At 36.9% G+C, this 21,779-nt stretch overlaps 1 protein-coding gene across 1 annotated transcript; it reads right to left on the minus strand.

Annotated features, from left to right (window-relative positions):
• Positions 1-142: 142 nt before the first annotated feature.
• gfpt2 (glutamine-fructose-6-phosphate transaminase 2) lies at positions 143-20,444 on the minus strand. The gene is made up of 20 exons (XM_077578785.1): positions 20,318-20,444; positions 17,672-17,865; positions 15,166-15,273; positions 13,239-13,346; positions 12,848-12,973; positions 11,523-11,581; positions 10,554-10,688; positions 9,332-9,393; positions 7,202-7,281; positions 5,843-5,954; positions 5,563-5,726; positions 4,580-4,675; positions 4,390-4,487; positions 4,179-4,299; positions 3,944-4,101; positions 3,734-3,848; positions 2,786-2,913; positions 2,444-2,611; positions 1,545-1,706; positions 143-1,311 (listed from the first exon to the last, which is right to left on the minus strand). The coding sequence occupies exons 2-20, from the start codon at positions 17,676-17,678 to the stop codon at positions 1,267-1,269; spliced, it is 2,052 nt and encodes a 683-aa protein (XP_077434911.1). The 5' UTR covers positions 17,679-17,865; positions 20,318-20,444; the 3' UTR covers positions 143-1,266.
• Positions 20,445-21,779: the final 1,335 nt, after the last annotated feature.

Here is a 21,779-nt window from a genome sequence, read left to right on the forward strand (position 1 = left end):
TCGAGGAACGAGTTTGCCCACCACTGGAATGTTTTTTTTTTTTTTTTTTTTTACCGATTTGTCAATTTAGATGGCTAGATGGATGATGGATGGATGCTAGGATCAAAACTCGAAGCACATTTTATTTACAGACCAGAGCAAATGAAGTCCACATTTTTTATTTTTAAATCTAGGTACTGATTGACAGAGCAGCTTTATGTCTTTAAAACCCAAAGGCTTGAAACAAAAATCAGTTACAAATATAAATCAAACCCACTTTATATTATACAGATAAATACAGAATATCTTTATTTGTTATAAACCCATACAAATAGCTCAAAAGTAAACACTGATAAAAATAATAATGGCAGATCGTTCAGTTGTTGTTTTTTGTGGCTGATTCCTTACATACTGCAAGTGTAATGATAATGATGCACATAGCGGAATAATTTGAGTATTGTAATTAGAATACTAACATGCTCTGATCTTAGTATGATACTTATCTTTGAAAACGATCCCATTCTGTTACACACAAGCAACAACATATTTGTTTTAAATTAAACAAACAAACAAACAAAAAACACAAGACAGAACACAAGGGTAAAATCAAGTCATTATGTGAAAAGTACTTTCCTTTTGGTAGGCCCTGCTTTAAAAAAAAAAAAAAAAAAAAAGGTAGGTACCCAGAAGGTACCCTTACTGTATTCATGTACAGTTCAACATACCAAAGATATGAATCAGATTTTCATACATTCAAAGCTCTTTGGAATGAAGTTGTTTCTGTACCAATTCGATTTCATGGAATGTAGGATAAGCACTAAAAAAAAATCCCCAAAAAATCAAACACAAAAAAAAAGCTCAGTCACAACTGCGTACTGTACATTTATAATGCACATTTAGTCCCCATATTGCACAACTGGAATTTTTTCTATATTGCAGTTATTTGTGCCTGTTAAAAGTGTTTTTGGCTCATCTAGTGATAAGAAAATGGTACAGTATGTTGCGATCCAAGCAAGGCCTCAACAGCACTGGACTGGTGCTCCCTCATCAGTGTATTGGTCAAACTTCACATTTGTTTCAATAAAAAGAAAACAAAACAAAACAAAAAGTTCATTTTACCTTGTCCTTTTCATTTGTCTCATTCACACTTCTCCCATGTACACACGACACACATTCATTCACACGCATACACAAAGCCCTAAAAAACATTCTTAAAAGTTGAATTGCACATTTGCGCTGCAAAGTTACGAACGTCCTTTCTGCTCTCATGTGCTTTGTGACCTGAGTTCATTCCACTGTCACAGACTTGGCCAAGTTTCTGGGGCAGTCGACCTGCAGAGAAGCCAAATAATCTATGATCAGTTTAACAGTCTAGTTTGTCAATAGGAAAACATTCTAGGGTATCAGTTAGTACTGTAACTTCTCAAGCATAATACACACGGATGAAATTCAGATATCTATTATAAGCATTGAATTCATTATCAGTGCTCTCGCAAATCCAAACCAAGAGAGGCCCTTATCAGTGTTGTGGTTGCAGAGTGTGTTACGCCACACGTTTTACTTACATCATATCCTCGCAGCACTGCCAAGTGGAAGGACAGTAGCTGCAGGGGGATGACACTGAGGACGCCCTGCAGGCAGTCGACAGTACGCGGCAGTTCAATGGTCCGGTAAGCATTCATGGTCACCTCAGCGTCGTCCTGGGAACACAGGATGATGGGCCTGCCCTGAATGTGGGGGGAAGAGGGGGCATTAATGGCAGTACGTGCTGATTGTAGAAAATTTAATGCTCTTTCACATGATGTGTCTTTTTTTTTGTGTGCTTGGATTAAGGTAATTTGATTCACTTAATCATTGCTAGTCATACAAAATCCAATTTTATTCAGTCATTCCGCTCTGAATATATTTCCCACTCTTAAAAGATTCATAATACGGCGCAGTAATCCAGCCTATTAATGGTTTGAAATGTGCAAATTCACTTCTTTTTTTTCACCTATCCTCCGTTATTTGTTGGGGGAAAAAACGACATTATGTAAAACTGTAAGCTGCCACAAGGTGGTGCCAAAGCCCTGTTTAAATAGGAACATAGGAAGAAGAAAAAAAGTACAGCAGTACCTTGAATTTAAAATCATCTTTATCCATTGAAATGAATAGAAATCCTATTAATTTGTTTGACCCTCCCACAAAAACAAAAAAAGTAATACAGCTTCTGCCGTCACTTCAACATAGTTTATTTGCACCTAGATGCCATAAGACGGCGCCAAAGCAATACTTTTACAGGGCTCTAGCATGGCATTAGTCAAACATATTTTTTAATGGTGGTAGTTTGACACCATTTTGATTATTCATTATTTCACCATTTTCACATTACAACAAATTGGCAGTTGACTATTGGCCGCAATGGGCTACTATAACGGATTGTGAAAGAATTCACCATAAACTATGGATTGTTTACAGGACCTACCGATCTAGCAGTGACTTGTTGGAGGGCGTTTTGACACTTGGTGTAGCAGGCATCCTTCATGATGATCATGATGACTGGCATATGTTTGTCAATGAGTGCCAGAGGTCCGTGCTTCAACTCCCCTGCCAGGATGCCCTCCGAGTGCATGTAGGTGATTTCTTTGATTTTCTGTAGATACGTTTAGAATACAACCGAGTCAAGTTTGACCAGAATAAAGAGGAAACTGCATAAGGCACATTTACAGTATACTAGTCTAGTAGGTTCATTAGCAAGGGGTTCTGCATAATTACCATACATATCATGTGATACTGGGATCAGAGTGGGCTGGTATAACGAACTTACCAGTGCCCCCTCCAGGCATGTGGCATAATTGAAACCACGGCCCATGACCAGAAGAGACTTCTGCTGGTACAGCTCTTCAGCAATGATCTTTATTTTCTCATCCAGAGACAGCACCTTTTTGATCAGATCTAGGACACACAAATTCTAGTTGTTGCGATGATGTTAATGGATTTTTGACATCTATAGCCATTAATGCAGGTACCAAATTCAAAGCCTGCCACTGGTTTCTAGAATCAGTCTAGGTACCTATGTAATATATTGCCTCACTTGTCTAAGAGCATGAACAGCTGAAACTGTCGCTTTTGGTCACCTTATTATTATTATTATTAACTCATTCACTGCCATTAACGGCTATAAACGTAAAAAAAACTTTTTAACTATTTCTATTAGTTTAACATTTTTTTCCCCTTTTGTTGAAAATCAAGATTTTTTTTTATTGTACATTTAGTTTTGTACATAAAATTTGTGATTAATCGCGAGTTAACTAGTAAAGTCATGCGATTAATTACAATTAAAAACTTTAATCGCCTGACGCCCCGAATTTTTAATAATATTTTCTTTTTCTTTTTTTATTCATTCACTGCCGTTGATGGTTAAACGTCAAAAATTCATTTGAACTATTTCTATTAGTTTAACATTTTTTCCACTTTTATTAACAAGAGTATTGAAAACCTATATTTTTTTATTGTACATTTAGAACATATTAAATTTGGGATTAATCGTGAGTTAACTAGTGAAGTCATGTGATTAATTACAATTTAAAAAAAAAAAAACGCTTCTTGCCCCTAATTTGTAATAATCTTTTTAAAACTAATTTAGGGCAGTGAATGAGTTAATGTATTTATTATTATTATTATATTTATTTATTTTAACGCCTGTTAACAGTTCAACCTCAGAAAAAGTCTACCTTCAAATGACTAGTACATTAGATGAGCGCTTTTTTGTTACCAGGGAGCACTCTGAGGCCGTTGATGATCTCCAGTCTTCTCTTCTGTAGGGAGATCCTGTCCTCACTCATCATAAGTGCAAACATGGTGAGCGCCACAAACTGACTGGTGTATGCCTGGATCACACACAGAGGGGGAGAAGAAGTCATTTATATTGCCAGACCCCAAATTTGATCTTAGGAAAGTTGGGTCAATGGTGCAGTAGTTGTACCTTGGTGCTAGCGACTCCAATCTCAGGACCAGCATTAATGTGGACTCCACAGTCTGTTTCTCTGCAAATGGAGCTTCCCACAGTGTTGGTTATGCCCACTGTTAAGGCGCCTCTCTCCTTACAGTAACGCAAAGCCATTAAGGTGTCTGCTGTCTCTCCTGGTGGTTAGTGCAAACAGTTAAGAGTCCGATCTATCTTTGGAAATACCCGACATGAAGTCTAGGATTATAGTCACCTGACTGGCTGGTGAAGAAGCTGACATCATCTCTGAAAACAGGCGTGTTGCGGTCCAGGAAGTCACTCGCCAACTCCACCATGACAGGCAACTCCGTTAGTTCCTCCAGGATTTGCCTGGTCTGAAAAGTTTTGAAGGGAAGACAGTTGAGCACCACTTTCCCTAGATGCAAACTTTCTCAATAATGTTTGACAATCAACCATAAACTCACAGCGACTGCAGCATGGTAACTAGTGCCACAGCCAATCACAATTAGCCGTCTGCAGCGTTTAATTTCTTTTATGTGGTCCTTCAATCCTCCGAGAATCACTAAGAAAAAGTTACATGAGACAGTTGCATAACACGTATTCGCACGTATGTGTCCAATAAATAGGTGGCATTTAATAATACATTAAGGTTACCAGTGTTGGTGTCGAAACAAATGCGACCTCTCATTGTGTTGACCACTGACTCCGGCTGCTCAAAGATCTCTTTCTGCATGAAGGAATCAAAGTTTCCTGCATAGGGAATAGAATTACATTAAATTTTGTATATTATGAGTATCTTTTCAATTGCAGATTATGTAAATATGAGAACAGTATTATTATTTTTTATTTTTTGTTGCAGAATACTGTTATTCACTTTCCCCCCATGGTTATTGTATTATATTTCCTTTTTTTTATTTTAATTTTTTTATTTTATTTTATTTTTATTTTTTTTATTAATTTTTTTCTCAGGAGAGCTCAGTATTGGTTCATTCGATTTGACATCATCATTGCTCTCCTTTTTTTTTTAAAAAAAACAAATAAATTAATATATATATATATATATATATATATATATATATATATATATATATATATATATATATTTTTTTTTTTTTTGTATGTGGGTGAGTATGTGTATGTGCGTGCATGCGTGTGAGCGTGTGTGTATTCATCAGTTCACCTAAAGCCCATTAAAAAAAATCCCATACTAATAATATAATAATAAATTGCCAAATGCAGAAACATCAATGTAAGTTATCACGATGTAGTGGCTCTCGCTAACAGACAGAATTAAGTAACCAGAATTAGGTTAAAAAATTCTATATACGTAGACCATGTTTCTATAAATTTTGATATTTGGTTTTTATTTGAGGCAGATATTTTTTCCATTAAAATGTGATTTATGAGGAGGTTAGACCATTGGTCGATATTCAGAGTTTGTTTATTTTTCCAGTTAACAAGAATTGTTTTTTTAGCGATAGTAAGGGCTGTATTATATTTCCATCCATCCACTTGTATCGACTATCTTTGGCCAGCAGAGGGCGTACAAGTCTAGGTCATTTTTATTTATATGTGCTATAATTCAAGCAGACAATTTTTAAATCTCTCCTTAAATTGCTCGCTTTTCAATGTCTGACCTTTCATTATCTCCTGCAGCTCCATCTTTAGTGTTTGGATGGCCCGTACAGGATCTTCACCGGCCTGTCGATTTATTCTGTGGATGGAAAGTTCCCCTCCTCTCACCACAGCAATGTCATCGTCCTCCAGGTACAACACCTTGTTGGTGTGTTCAATAATGGCACTGTGGGTCATAGGGAACGTAACGGTGATTCCGTTTAGCAAGACAAGAAATCAATCAAATCTATTGTTATTATATTGACATTGGTATAAGGTTTATCACGACAGTGGAGTTCTTACCTAGCGTCAGAGGCAAAGTAAAACTCCACAGGTCTGCCATCTCCTACAGAGTTAATAGTGCCACCAGAGCGGTTATGGTTGTTCTTTTCCTGAATGTCCTCCTTCAATAGAGCTGTGGGGCCAGAAATCAAAGGTCAGGGGCTTTGAGTCTCTAAAACGTGAACATGACAAATTCGTCCCCGTTATTTTATAGTTCGATAAGCAAAGCTGCTTTTGATAAATCAGAATGATGCAACGAACCCATTTTTTAGAGGGCGTCATTTCAAGTGGAAGTTGTAAAAAAAAAAAAGATTTAGGTGTGTAATAACTGGGAGTAGTCCATAGTTGGTCATCTATACAGCACTGAGATATTTTAAATAGAGGGCAAAAGGCACTAAAAGTCTTTCTTTACAACCGTTAAATTGACACACCCAGGCCTGTTCTGTCTTCACCCACGACAACAACAGTAAATCTGCACTTTGGACTGGTGTCACTCGTTCCTTTGAAACAATAAATTTGTGATGAAAAGACAGGCAATCTGTGTGCAGACATCACAGGCAATTTGAGTGGGCAATAGGAAATAAATCAAGGCTACATAATTGTTAATCTATTCAGAATAATTTTAATTTCTAGCTTTGCGTTCCTTAGAGGAAGTTTCTCAATAGTTTTCCCAGAGATGCTTCCCTGAAATACTTGGCAGCTCACAATTGTTCAGAAGAAAGGGTTTTCTAAGAAGGCTTTGAGTTATTGTACAATAGCACCCCAAATTCAAACGAGTCTGTCGCAAGAGCTAATGTGTGTTTGCCATACAATGGTTGAAAACAACAACGTAGAAAAAGTGAAATTTGCAGTGAATGTTATTTATATTCTGCAGCAACACTGTATATCCTGTTTAGCAAGACACACAGCCACTCACATTCATACGGACAGCCAATTTTGAGTCATCATTTAATTGGACAACCATGTTTTTGTATATCGCTGGCGTTAGGCCAAAACCTTCTACCTCCAAACAAACGTGTCACTTTTCAGGAGACTCCAAAACAGCATGTTTGTTCAACCATTAGCATTGCTTCGTCAAAAGACAGCAAGCCATTGTCAACACTTCAGATTGGTCAATATTTCGTAAAAATGACACCCACGTATGGACTGGCCAATGAAACAAAAAATATGACATTTGCCAAATTGTGACATTTGTGACGCAGTGATATACAGTGAAGGTTATGGTTTACTGAAGAGTATTGATAATAGCAAGAGATATTGATTCGATTTTTACCTCTTAACATCTTTAAAAAAAAATAAAAATTAAATAAGTGCATATATCCAGTGAGTTGCAATTGCAACTAGAAAAATTCCCGCGGAAAAGTGCAGATGAGTACTTACCGCCCTTGTACTGGATAGGAATGTGTTCAGTTGACAGTTCGTGTTCGCTTCGTACGCCAATCAGCAACGGACTTCCTCTCCTGATCACATTGAGGTGGTGGAAGAAATGATAAATTCATGGTTGATGCATTAACAATTTAAGATTATGTACAGTGTACAGGTTTAAAAAAAAAAAATAGGGATTTTAAAAAATATATTTGTCTTCACAAGATGCTGGTGTAATATTGATGACATCATACTTCCTCTCAATACTCCCGATTTTTTTTTCAAATACTGCAATTTTGAACCCTATCACACTGAGTGGCTGTGAAGGCAACCTCTGTTAGCAGCAACATTTGACATTTTTGATTGACTTGAAAGCAACCGAAAGATTTTAAGACAGAAATACTTTAGGTATGTAGATTATTTGTATAGCGGGATCTATCTTTTCTATCGAAGTTAAGATTTCTCTGGGGCTCGGCTCCAGTGATGCAAGCCCGCTGGTTGTTTTAAGGGGCGTGGTGCTTGAAGTGAGGCTTGCAAAGAGAAACATGTGGTCTATCCAGTACAATATTTACCCTGAGGGAGGTTGAAAAGATAAGTGAGAAGTGTTAGTAGAAAGAGAGACAGTGGGAAAACAATAGAGTAAGGCAGAGCCAAAACAAGAACAACTGAAAAGTCATCTATGGAAGCTGATCCTTGTTGCCTAATACCCATTATCAGTGTACAAACATTCTTTCATCCAAACTGGTTGTAAAACATATGTGTAAAAACTATGATCTCTTTTTGGTACAATAGTTCTGGACATTTAAAGTTTTATTATATTTCTCTTATATGAGAAATTTGTAATAAAGACCAAACAAAGAAATTTAAGAACAAACATGGACATTTACTTCATTGTAGCATAGCATAGCAATCCGTGGACATCATGAAAACATAGGGATGACATCATTGCTGCCTAACCGCTTTGTTTTCCAAGTTCAATATTATGACACGCTTGTGTTTGGGGTGTGAAAAGTTTCAAGGCTTACACTGCTCAAACTGGCTGAACACATTAAAACAGCATAGGACCTGGAATTGAACCTTGTGGAACACCATATGTTCCGTTATACATGCAAATTCATATTTCACATATTCGTCCGACCACTTTCTTTTTTTTTTTTGCTCAACCTTGTTAGTTTAAAGAGATTACAATAATAAAGAAATCACATGACGTACCATCACAACAGCCACAAGTCGACTACTGAGCGCACCAAATCCCCTGCGGCATAGATAGGATGATTGAACCCCGGTTAAGAACCACTGGTTTAGTGGTATAATAACAAGCCATTGCTCGCACTGTTTTAAGGTCATCACAAGTGTTTGTTTTTTTTTTAATTGAAAAGAACAATGTGACTAGAGATTAGTTACACAACTACAGAAGGATACAAAAGGAAAGATTAATTGGATAATAAGAAATTGTGTTGGCTACTGCCAGTGCCCTATATAAGTTTATTTTTTATTTTTTACAAATTCTCCGTTGCTCATTCAGCCATTTGCCTCGATAAGGGATAACTGGAGCAGGAAATACATAAACTCAAATAAAACTTAGGGAGCAATAAACCAGGAATCATGCTGGCAAGATCTGAAACAGGAAACTGTCCGATAATGAGTCACAGAGATGGAGGCAGATGGCCAGCTACCCGGAGGCCCACAAAGAAAGAAGGAGCTCAGGCCTAGAAGAGAGGAGGACACCAAAGGAGAGAGAAGAGGAGCCAGGCCCAGGAGGGATGACGGTGCAAAGCTCAGGTGGAAGAAGGGGGTCCAAGGCCCTCAAGAAATAGGCCAAGTAAGGCAGAAAAAGAAATAAACCACTGCGTCCTATCTGTCTTAAGGCAAATAAGGGAAGGAGACTAGCAGTCGGAAGTGACTTTCCAAACTTTTGCGCAATTGGGGAACCCCCCCCCCCCCCCCCACTAAAAATACATTACACACAAAACTCCCATCTCACATAAATTCTAAAACAAAGCCCAAATGTAAGGCTGATGATGAATCATAGAATCAAGGATTGCTTCACAAGGATGGGTCATCCCAAACTTGTGTATCACCTGACCACAAGTTCCTAACCAAACAGTGAAATATGCATTTGTGTGTGTTAGTGTGGAAACTAACCTGGCAACCACGGCCTCTCCAGGGAAATGGCGACTTTTAAAAACCAGGGCAAAGGCGCCCTCCTGAGACAATAAGACGAGAAAAGTCAAGAGTTTACCTTTAAGTTCTTCAACATTTTCATTCATAATCAAGATAGTAGTAAATCATGTACTGTATTCCTAAATGAGGGAGCGTGACCCCAAAATATTTCCCCAAAAGAGCTATGGCAAAAGGATGGGAAGGAGTGAGGTCCGGGACTACTATTGCGTAACATCTGCTGTGTTTCGAAAGCACTGCGGTGGATAGACGTCGAACTGGCTGAGTTTGCATGTATGTGTGGTTTTGACAGCCAGAGGGGCGGGGTATGTTTTGTTGTGGTCATACGACGATCTGTGGGGTCTGACTGTCTGGTTTCAATTACCGTACTCCAAATAACACAGTTGCGCACAACACAGACAACCCGCTCACACCCTAAATTCACGCAGTGGAAAATAAACTCCATGTATCACATCATGTACAGCAAGTGATGATGTCATCCGTGATGATTTCGGTGCGGTTGCCACAGAGACCCTTTTGTGATGGTCCGCTCGCTGTGTTTGAAACGGGCAGGAAATTGAAATGTACGGTAGACTGACTAATGTGTAAGACCAAACAAAAACACACTTTGTGAAACCTAGCGACACTGTGACGTCACTTATGAGGGACCATAATTCAGGATTACCTCTCATACACAATACTGAAATGCTCTCATGCAGATTATCGAAAACGAACTCTAATATACAACAATACGCATTTTAGTAGTACCCATGAGAGCATTTCACTCATAAGTGCTTTTCACTGGTGTCTATAAAAGCATTTTACTAGTTTATGAAAACATTTCAGTAGTGTATATTTGTGAATGTCATGTAAAAAAAAAAGTTTGAAAAAAAGTTTTTTAAAAAAGTTTTTTAAAAGTTTTTAAAAAAAGTTTTTAAAAAAAAAGTTTTTAAAAAAAAGTTAAAAAAAAAAAAAGTTTTAAAAAAAAGTTTAAAAAAAAAGTTTTAAATTTTTTTAAAAAATTAAAAAAATAAAAAATAAAAAGTTTAAAAAAAGTTTTTAAAAAATCAATTGTGCAATTTATTAGTGTGTATCATAGGTAATCCTGAATTATTTCTCTGACAGATCCTCATCGTCACTCATAAAAATGTCCACCTCAAAATACAAAGACAGAATAACGACAGCAACAGAAGTAAACGCCACTCACCAGCTGCTGAATGACCCTCTCCACCAGCGTGGAGAAGCTGATGCTGTCATACTCCCGGTTGTCGTAAACGTACTTGATCAACTTTGGGATCACCTCTGTGTCTGTCTCGGACTCAAATGCATATCCCTTGGTGATCTGTGGATGGTAAGATGCATATAAATTAGTTTTTGGGGGGCAGGAAAATCACTGAAATCATTGAATCATTTTTGGGGGGGAAACAACCATACTGTATATTATTTATTAGACACTGAGAGACTAACAGCTCTACTTTTGTCCCCGGTGTATATCTTGCATGGTGTATCTCTGCGCAAAGGCATATTAGAACCTATGTTCGTAAACTTTGAATGTGATGCCCGCTTTTCACATCTTTATGAATGAAATAGACAGGCTGTCGACCCTGCCTGACCATTTACATTAGATGTGGTCTGACGAGGCATAAGGTTTACTTAGACTTTCTGCCATCAAATTGTAACTCTGCCAGGTGTATTTTTAAGACACTCCTTGCTGGCCGGCCCATCTTGCCAGAGACTGGTCTTCCAAATTAGCGAGCGCTGATATGATAATCAGGATCTGCCGGCATTTGTGCCGTGGTGCAGATGCACGGCTATAAATATAGAGCCCAATCTTGAGGACAGCTTTTGATGATACCAGAATAAGCAAATGCCAAGTTTTATAATACATTAGAGTTGCAATGGTAGTCATTTCTGTCTTTATTACTTTATTATTTTCAAGTTGGCTATGTAAACTTATTGTTAAATATATGAAATACATATGTAACTGATAAGATCCAATACAAGCTTCAACGAGAGATGGTTCTAATACTATACTTTTTTCTTCTACTTAAAAAAAAAAAAGATTCACTGTTGCTAGTCGTCTGATTGATTACAGCATGTTAGTTAGATCTGGGAAATAATGGGACCATGGGAGATTTCTATATCTTAAATATCCCACCGTACAGTATTTACTTACCAGATAGGCCTTCAGCTCCTTGTAGTTGGTGATGATGCCGTTGTGGATGACAACAAACTCTGGTGGCAAGATTGAAAGAATTTGTTACCATGGCTACGGGTTTAAAAAAAACCCAGTCTGAGATGAGCTGTGATAAGACCAACTACCTTTTCTTCCAATGGAAATTTTATTCTCATTTTTAATGACCAAAACTGTATGAACGATAGTGTCAGTCCTACAGATTTTGACTTGAAATTCCATATGTCGTGATTCGTGAACAGATGCAACCACCCTATTACATGAACGTCAATGGAATTGATGGTAATGGTGTAATTCAAAAGCAATTGACAATTATGTTAATTTAATTATAATAATTAATTATCATTATTATTACTATTATACAATTATTATTTATTAATACTTATTATAATAATTATGTATTATTAGTATTTATTAATTTCATATTATAGAATTGTTATTTATTATTAATTAATTAGAAATATTTAATGTTAAAAACAAATAACCACCCAATTATTGTTGTATTCAAATCGAATACATGATCATACATAGAGAATGTTCATGGCTATCACGCCTATGAATGTGACACTCATTGTAAACACTACACCATGAATACGATAATAAATGAAGAGGGCGTGGTAGCCTAGACTATAATGAATTGACTGTAGAATTTACAAGAAATAACTGGTAAAAAAAAGTTGCCAGCTGATTCTTGTTAAATCTCAGTACATTACTGTATTTTTTTACAAGTATTTACAGCATATAAATTTCAGTGACTTACTGTACTTACTTTTACAGCAATTCACTGTAATCTAGTTTACAATTGTTTCTTGTATTCTACGTAACTCTCGTTGTAAAATCAGTCTTCGTTCTGCAGCCGAGTCCATAAATGAATCTTAGCTGTAATGTTGCCTGTTTATTGGAGAAATGCGATGTGAAAACGATGCAGACTGCCCTCGAGCTAAAATATTACTCTTGTCCTTGCTCTGGTGACGATATAGGGTGCGCTATTTGCTTCTTCTCCTATAGAGATAACCGCCAAAATCCAATAATCTTTACAGTATTTAACTGTAATCCACATATATACATGCCAAAACATAGTTGCTATATTATTTACAGTATTGTACCGCTAATTATACAGCAAATTACTGTACTTCGTTTTCACCCATAACGCACTTTGCTTTACCCATAATGCATTGCTGTATACAGTTAAATACTGTAAATTTAAAAAAAAACAAGAAAATGCTGTCATTTTTTACTGTAGATTTTACAGAAATTTGTTACAGTGTATTTACACTACATGAAAGTGTTTTTCTTTCAGAATTTACCATTATTGTTGTCAGAGCGATGAGGGTGACTGTTGAGCGCGCTGGGCTCGCCGTGTGTGGCCCAGCGAGTGTGAGCGAGGCCAAAGTGCGTGCACAGTTCCTCTTCCAGGTCCAGGGAGTCTTTCTCTGGAGAACCCAACAGATAACAGTCTCTTTTACAGACATGGACACAGTGTCAATCTTGACCCAAATATGCAATATAAAAAAAAATAATAATTAAAAAAAATAATAATAATTTAAAAAAAGAGAGCAACGATGATGACTTGTCAAATCGGTAAAATAACCGAATGAACAATACTGAGCTCTCCAGAATTTTTTATTTTATTATTATTATTTTTTAAATGCAATCAGAGACATGCCTCAAAACGTGGAATAATTGACTTGAACTTACTGCGAAGCTCCTCATCCAAAGCCTTGACCTTTCCTCTCTTCTTGATCAAACAGATGGTTTTGCCATTGATGTCAGAGCTTTCCTTGGATTTCCCATCCACAGCAACGCCTGTGAACAAACCGCAGACAACATTCATCAAATACTTTTGACGGGCAATACAGCAAAGAACACCCAGATTCAACTTTGATAACAGCAAGGGAGTAAATTTCATATCTCCAGAAAAGTTAGTTATGAGGGCTGTCAGTATACAGAGTCAATTATTTTGTAATACATACCGTACAATACATTATAGAAAACTGTCTGGCTGGCTGAGGGGGGGGGAAAAAAACATCCATCATCAATGAATGTGTGCTTACTTGCGAAACAGGTGTAAGGCGACCTCGGCTTCATCCTGCTCAAATAGGATGAGCAAACACAAGGCACACAGTTGCAATGGTGTGTGTTCCCTTCAATTTGTGCACATTAATAAACCATTGATGACAATCATCACCCGTATGACAAAAGGTTCGTGCTTTCAAACTCAAATTGTCAATGTCATCATACAACGGGGTTCATTCACGCTTACTAACGGTGAAGCAATGACATAGTCAAGTAAAAAATATCTATTTGTGGATAAGGATAATTGAAAGACAGCAGCACTCCCAGGCCGAATGATATGAATAACCTTGATTATGAATACCAGAGATTTTCCTCTGAAGAAGCCTAGTAGATTACAGATGAAAGTAGTATCAACAACAAATTCCATCATTCCAACAATTAATATCCTTTCATCTGCATCCATGTTTTTGAACTATTGGAGGAAGTGTGAGGAACCAAAGAGTGTTCACGCAAAATCTAGGAAATCACTCATTCTAACTTGTAAATGGTAGCTGATATATGCTAATGTCTCGCGAACTACCATTTTTCTGACTGCAGGATGGCTGCAATTTGCCCGTATCCCACTGAGGGACAAACGTTTGTTTTGTCGATGCTAGCAAATGTTGATTTCACGTGTCTTTATTGTCGCCAAGAAATTTTGAACACATTTTATTGTGTAAAATAACCATTAAGACTGTTTAGAGAACCATTAAGACTGTTTTGAGAATGTTTAGGAAACACTGCAATCTTGAACAAACCCTGATGTGAAATCAACATTTATTAGCATTACCCCCTCACCTCAGTGGGATACGCGCTTAAACCTTCCAAAGAACAGTTACAGTGATGCCTTGTGATACAAGTTTAATTAATTCCATCATCAAGCTCATAAGTCAAAACACTTGTATCTCACATATTCGTTCCCCATTGAGATTAATGGAAATGTCATTAATCAGTTCTAGCATCCCCCCCCCCCCCAGAAAAAAATTGTAATATGTTTTTAACTCATTCACTGCCATTGATGGCTATAGACGTCAAAAATTCATTTGAACTATTCATATTAGTTTAAAACTTTTTCCCACTTTTGTTAAGAAAAAATTATAGTACATTAAGAACAGATATAAAATTTGTGATTAATCGTGAGTTAACTATTGAAGTCATGTGATTAATTACAATTGAAAATGTTAATCGCCTGACGCCCCTAATTTTTAATAAGATTTTCTTTTTTCAATTTTTTTTTGTAAATGTCTAGGTTTTCATACTTTTGTTAACAAAAGTGGGGAAAAAATGTTAAACTAATAGAAATAGTTCAAATTAATTTTTGCCGTTTATAGGCGTCAATGGCAGTGAATGAGTTAATTAAAAAATAATCCCACTGGTCAATATTGTTTTTTAGTCACTTTTCATTATACTTATCTTCTGTTTGACTTTTGCTAGCAAATAGAAATACCTAACATTTTGTTCCTCTTGTTTTGAATGTTAGAAAATATATGCCTACGTCATGTATAGTGTGTTTGTGTACTGCACACTAATTATAGATGTGTTGTGTGTGTGTGAGTGGCAGCCGTTTTACCTGCTGAATCGTAGCCTCTGTACTCAAGTCTCTGCAGTCCCTTCACTAGTGTCTCAAATATCTCCTTCCTGGTGCGAGGCACTTGATGGTTTAGGTAAGCAAAAATCCCTTTAAGGCACAGAGAAAAGCAAAAGCAATGTGAGTGCCAAACTTTTTTGAAGCTATGCCAATAATCCCTATTTCAAGAATCATATGGATTAGAGCGTCTCATAACAATCGATAAAGGATTTCTTAGATTTAAAGTAAATGTTTTTTTAATCTTAAATGCTTAACCTTTAATGGCTATTCTCCCTGTTCATACAATAGATGACTTCATCTTACTGAGCATGTGCAGACTTTAGCCAGGGAGACAGCGGCAAAATAAACTTGGTACAGTGGTTGAGTATAAGTTTACCCGTGTGGAGCGGAAAGGAAAACAGCACAAGGCAAGAGGATAGCAAAACTTTCTTCTTTTAAAAAAATCAAAATTACAAAAGTTTTCATCCAATTTCACAGTGATACATTTGTGTAACTGACATAATAGTTTATATAGCACTTCTGTCAGTACCACACTATCAGCCAAGGAGAATGCAGTGGATAAGTGGAAAGCGACACGAATGACACTTCAAGCGGTCCAAATGGAAAATGGAAAACTGCATTAAATGTTGATTAATATTCTTATCAAAAAAGATGGATTTTAATGGTACTTTATCTATAGTTCAGGAACCAGTAGTTTTCTCAAATTCACATTCTTTATTGATTACAAACATTCATATTTAAAACCTTTGGTGATAAATATTATTCATCATAAAGAATGAAGAGGAACATATTATTTAAAATATATTTAACTAGTCACAAAGCTTTAGCAAATTATTCTCACAGACCTTTTGTTAATGCAGTTCATGTGGACAGCCCCACGACTGGGTAAGCTTTGGGCTGCCAAATGACTCACTACGGCTACACATCTGAATGAAAGCAGAAGTTTGTGGACACTTTTGTTGAGAATTCACACTCACTGGACTCTTCACAATCCAATGAAATAGGACCAAAAGCCAAGAGTTGTATAACCATTTACCAAGACTTATTCGATTTTTGGGTCCGTTTTGATCAACACTGTCAAAGAGGTGTTAATTATCTCTTGTCAGAGGTCGGTGTTTTTGAAAGGTAGCAGGATTAAAACAACTTGACTATTTGTATGAGCTTTGCAGAGACTTAAGCAGCAGGAAGAGAGGATTTTCCAGGTGTTTACAAGAGGTGGCTTTCTACATAGTTGTAGCCTACTATTGAATCTTGACTGAGGCATTGCCCTGCTAGTGGCCTGTCCAATGTGTCATTTTCATTGTGGACCACATTGTAGTTAGTGACTGGAGTTTTTTTTAGTAGTTTTGACTGAAACCTTATGTACAATTACCTCATCATATTAATTTGTTTTATATATACAAAGTCCCCAACATTTGATTTTTATTGTCTGCCTGTATATATAATACCCCCCCCCCCCCCCAATAACTTAAAATCAGAAGTCATGGAAAATAGTGATGACAAAAATATTTTACTATACAATTATTCTCTAATATATTAAGAAGGCATTAGGTGAAAATAAATGCAAAGATATTTTACAGATTATATTCCAAAATAAAAATCAAGGGAGCAAGATAAAATAAGACGTCTATTTGCTTTAGTGGGCCAAATTAAATTATCTATAGACTAATCGAATGTTTTGGCTCTCATACACTAAATGATGTGAACACATTATTGGGAAATCCTATCAGTAAGGCAATTCTCCACTACTTCAAATTACAACCACATTATTAAACATATTGGAAGTTTAATACCTCTCTGACAGTGCCAATCTTTAATGAACTACATTTCAATATTTAAATTTGTCTCTTGCTTTAATTTAATAACAAGGCCCTTGTCTGTGTGTGTCCTGTAGGAATGTTACCTGCACGTCCCACGCAACCCCGCCCCCACACACACACACACGGACGCACACATACATAGGCTACACACACATACATAGGCTACACACACAGTTGGGGGACATAGCAAGCAGTGTTTTAGCAGCCAGAGCAGCTTGTGGTGAAGAATGAGGGGGGGAAGTTGGTTAACGATTGACTTTAGGTTGTAAACGTCGTGCTCCGAAGCTGCCACACTCAAGGTTGTCACGGCGCGTAACAGTGTGCAATCTGCATTATTTAATAAATAGTCTATTCCCAATATCTATATTGCATAGGCAGCGAATCTGTCATGGCCGGGGTTGAGTAGCCTGGCGGTGGCAGGGGGGAACACAAGACACGTAGCAGTTCAGCAAGTTACACAGCTACAAAAAAAAAAAAAAAAGTAACTTTAACAGCGCTTCCTTGATCCTTGGTCTTTGCAAAAAAAAAAGACATGGAATCACCTACACGTACACGAGTTCATGCAAACGAAAGCCCCTGACCTGACTGTGCGCGTAAAGCGCATAACAACTCCCAAACAACAGTAGAATGAAATTAAGTCAGAGGGGGGAAAAAAATGCAACACTTACCGCACATGGCTCAAGCTTTAAAAGTTCGGCTTTAAGTGAAAAAAACGGAGCTGTATTTTCAGTGGGAGTGAGGATGGTTATGCTTCTAGTGTATGAACGGCACGCTGGCAGGGAGCATTTAAATGGTCTTTCTGTTTCCTGTCAAGGCAGCGGACGGCCCCGTTGACGCCTCCCTAGTCCTCTTGAATCCACATCTGTCACATCAGGGGACACATATACAGCCTGACTGTTTTTTGTCACAATTTCAGCTGCTGAGCATCTACTACTAGCAACAAAAACTCAACTTTATTTATAAAGCACTTTAAAACAAAGCATTTCTGTATACAAAGTGCTGTGCATGGAACAGAAATCAGCCAAGCTGTAAGGATAAGCTAAACAAGAACAAAAAAAAGCAATCATTATAAGTAAGTAGGCTTGACAAGTAAATACAATTTACATTAATAAATTAATAACAATAAGTAGGTGAGTGAATAGAAATAATAATAATAATAATAATGCTTGAAAGTCAATCTAACCCAGTGCCTTAAAAAAATAAAAATATAAAACTTTTAGCAAATCGGAGGGAGAATCACGGGACTGAGCGACAACCATACAGGCTCCAGCTGTGCAAGGCAAGCGGTGGTTCCGACACAAGCTGTAAGCACCACCACATGCTAACTACATATGTAATCTGATTTCAATTTCAATTCAGAGGGGCAGCTACCTGGCTCACTATAACGTCAATATTGTTCCAACCTCTGATTCAGGGGTCAGCAACCTTTTTGAAGCTGAGAGCTGCTTCTTGGCTATAGTGATTAGTGCGAAGGGCTACCAGTTAGATACACACTTCTGAAATGAAAAAATTGTTCAAATTACTTTAATTATTATTATATACTTTTACTTTACTTCATTATTAACTCATTCACTGCCATTGACGGTTATAAACGTCAAAAAATCCTTTCAACTATTTTTATTAGTTTAACATTTTTTCTACTTTGTCAACATGAGTATGAAAACCTAGATTTTTTTTTTATTGTACATTTAGAACAGATATCAAATTTGTGAATAATCGTGAGTTAACTATTGAAGTCATGTGATTAATTACAATTAAAAAATGTATTTGCCTGACACCCCTATTTTTTAATACTCATCTCGTCAGGCGATTAAATTTTTTAATTGCAATTAATCACATGACTTCACTAGTTAACTCACGATTAATCAGAAATTTTATATCTGTTCTAAATGTACAATATTTTTTTCCTAGGTTTTCATACTCTTGTTAACAAAAGTGGGAAAAAAAGTTAAACTAACAGAAATAGTTCAAATGATTTTTTGACATTTATAGCCGTCAATGGCAGTGAATGAGTTAATATTATTTATTTATTATTATTATTGTCTTCTCTAGAGTATTATTGACCTATTTTGATGTTGTGAAGGTGTTTTTATTATAGGTGAGAATTTAGACAAAGACTATATATAATAGCCACCCATTAGGACATTGGTGCTGGTTTTTTTGTCCTTTGGAATATGCAGAGGTTTGTTGGGCCACACATTTCCCAGAAACGTGTTAAATTATGTGAAACATGCTGAGCCAGCAACGATGCTGCCCTCACCATACATCATTTTCACCACCATTTTCAACAGTGAGGATGAGGTGTTGGGTTTTCGAGTGGCGCCGCCAGAAACCCAGACACTGTGATGAGCTAGATGGGTAAGTGTCTGCATGACATTTTAAGTTCTTGATTTAGTGTTTTTAAACAGCTATTGTAAACTGTACATTACAATTGTTTTTTTATTTGAAATTGCAAACGTGAAAGTTGTTTGACATACTCCCCTTGCAAGGAGTCGCTCTGCCCTGATGAAGAATAAAACAACAAATATGCCAGCACTATGTTTTTCAAGGCCCTTGCACCCAGTGGGAGTTTAACAATCCTCCATCATGGTGACAGGAGATTTAATGAGCGAAATGAAAATACTCCTCACATTTTGGCACCAAAATTAAGGATGACTGAAAGTAATTTATTTAAGCATGCTACTGGATTTTACTGAATAAATTTGATGTTTCTTTTTCTTATCTGAAGGAGTCCATTTTTCCTTTTTATTTTATCAAGACTGCTGCCTTATCGTCTATGACTATTAACTGGACTCTGGAATATGTGCGCCCATAGTGCATGTCTTATTGAATAATGATTTATAAGTTATACGTGTCAACAGTTAAACTGAAATGAGTCCAGATATGAACCCGTATCATTATATTATTATATAGCTGGATTAATCTGACTCAGGACAAGTCGTCATCGCTTTCGAATTCGCAAACTGCCGTTTTGAACCACTTGAATATGTTCTACATAAATAAAGCCATTCCAGTCAAATATAAGATGGGAGTTTCCCATCACGGAGTAAAATGTGTGCCTTATCACATTGATAACTACTACTGCTTCTGGATTTTCACGTTGAAAAGTCTTACTGAGGGATCATTAACCAAGGCAACATTTGACACTGTATGCCGAATGATGGAAACTGACGTTTACATGATTATATGGCTTTATGACACCAATACATTGCTTTGTTTAATAGTGATTTAAGTACAACGCAACATCCTCATAAATCATGCTATATGTCCACTAGCATTACTGAAGTACTTGTTTTTTTGTCATTGCTATTTACCTGATCTTGCGTTAGAGCCACTTGTATAACATATAAAGTGTTCACATTAACACTTGAATGAGGTTTGCGTGAGCAAGAGCCAGGAAAGACAAGGCAGCCACCGCATTCCTCTGCAGGCTTAAAAGCTTAATAGAGCAAAGTGTAATGATGTTTGCAATGTGACTGTTATCCACTATGATCCATCGTAAAAGACATGTACTCTGAGGTAATCATCTCCATGTTGCAAAGCTTTATAACAAGGCTCTTTCAAGGCGATGTCACATAGAACTGGGCTCTCAGGGTGTAAATGACAAATTAGTTCATATGAGGGGTATTGAAGTCCAGAATCTCAAAACAATATCCATGACAAACTTGATTCTGATTCACTCTTTGTGGCAGCCTGCCCCGCCTCAACTTTATTTACATATACTGTACTGTAGAGCACTTTAAAAACACATTTGGTAACACACTGCTGTCATGGGATAAAATTTCTGAAAAGTCTTGGGAGAAAGTGAAATCTAATGTCATTGGGTGACTTTGTGGGGAATCCAACACAATATACTGTGTCTTTAAACACAAACAAATGGAGTGTTAGTTTTTTATTTATTTATTTTAACCTTTCTCAGTGGGTTTCCCGACACAGACTAGCAGCACTCTAAAAGTGAATCAGCAGGATGTGGCTCGTGAATTGAATACATCCAGATAGCTCAGTGGTCAGACCTTGTTGTAGGGCGATCTCCTCGATGTCCACATCTGTTTCATGTTAGGCACTGGGGGTCTGCACAAGAGGGCCTGAACACAGTTTTCTCTTAGTGGGGAAGAACAGAACAGTGCCAGATGAACACTGCAGGGAGAGCAGTCTGTAATTGCAGAAAAGTCAAACAGACAATTAGTTTATGGTCGATAAGATTTGCAAGATTCTCGTTTGTACACTCCATTCTCTGCATATAAATTGTCAAAAGGGAATTAGATGACACTTTCATACTTTTTGAGCTACAGTACGTCCATTTTATGTACTGTGTATGCTCATTTGGGTCGCAGGTGAACTATGGCGCTAGTCACTGTAAGCCCTGCTGAATTTTTAAGTTTGCTCACTTACAAATAAATTAACGGGTCATATTTATGGTTGTTTATTGATTGTGACAATTGACAAATCCGAGCTTACATCACAAGTCAAAATGGCAGTCAACTCGGTGAAAGTAAGCATTGGACTTTGGATCGGTGTCATTGATTTGTGAGGATTATTTTGATTAAAGAATGTGATGAAATGTTGTTTGACTACCAAAACAATCTGCCTGGTTTGTATGCTAGTCACGGGCAAAGCAATACAAGACGCCGTTTGTTTTTACTGTGTCAAGGAAGCATTTGTTTTGCGTTGTATTGGGGAAATATCAGAAAGTATAACTAATAAATACAATAATAAACATCAGAGAGGGGAGTTTGCAAACATGGATGCTAGACCGGAGAGATAAACCGTCCTAGG

This window comes from Vanacampus margaritifer, chromosome 10 (assembly GCF_051991255.1).
Source record: "Vanacampus margaritifer isolate UIUO_Vmar chromosome 10, RoL_Vmar_1.0, whole genome shotgun sequence".
Classification (NCBI taxonomy): Eukaryota; Metazoa; Chordata; class Actinopteri; order Syngnathiformes; family Syngnathidae; genus Vanacampus; species Vanacampus margaritifer.

Bases quoted from the DNA above. Each gene is read 5' to 3' on its own strand.
- gfpt2 (XM_077578785.1), bottom strand. The intron at 2,612-2,785 runs GTAAGTTCGTTA...ACGTATCTACAG, and splicing joins CATGCCTGGAGGGGGCACTG to AAAATCAAAGAAATCACCTA. The intron at 1,312-1,544 runs GTAAGTAAAACG...GCTTCTCTGCAG, and splicing joins CAGTGCTGCGAGGATATGAT to GTCGACTGCCCCAGAAACTT.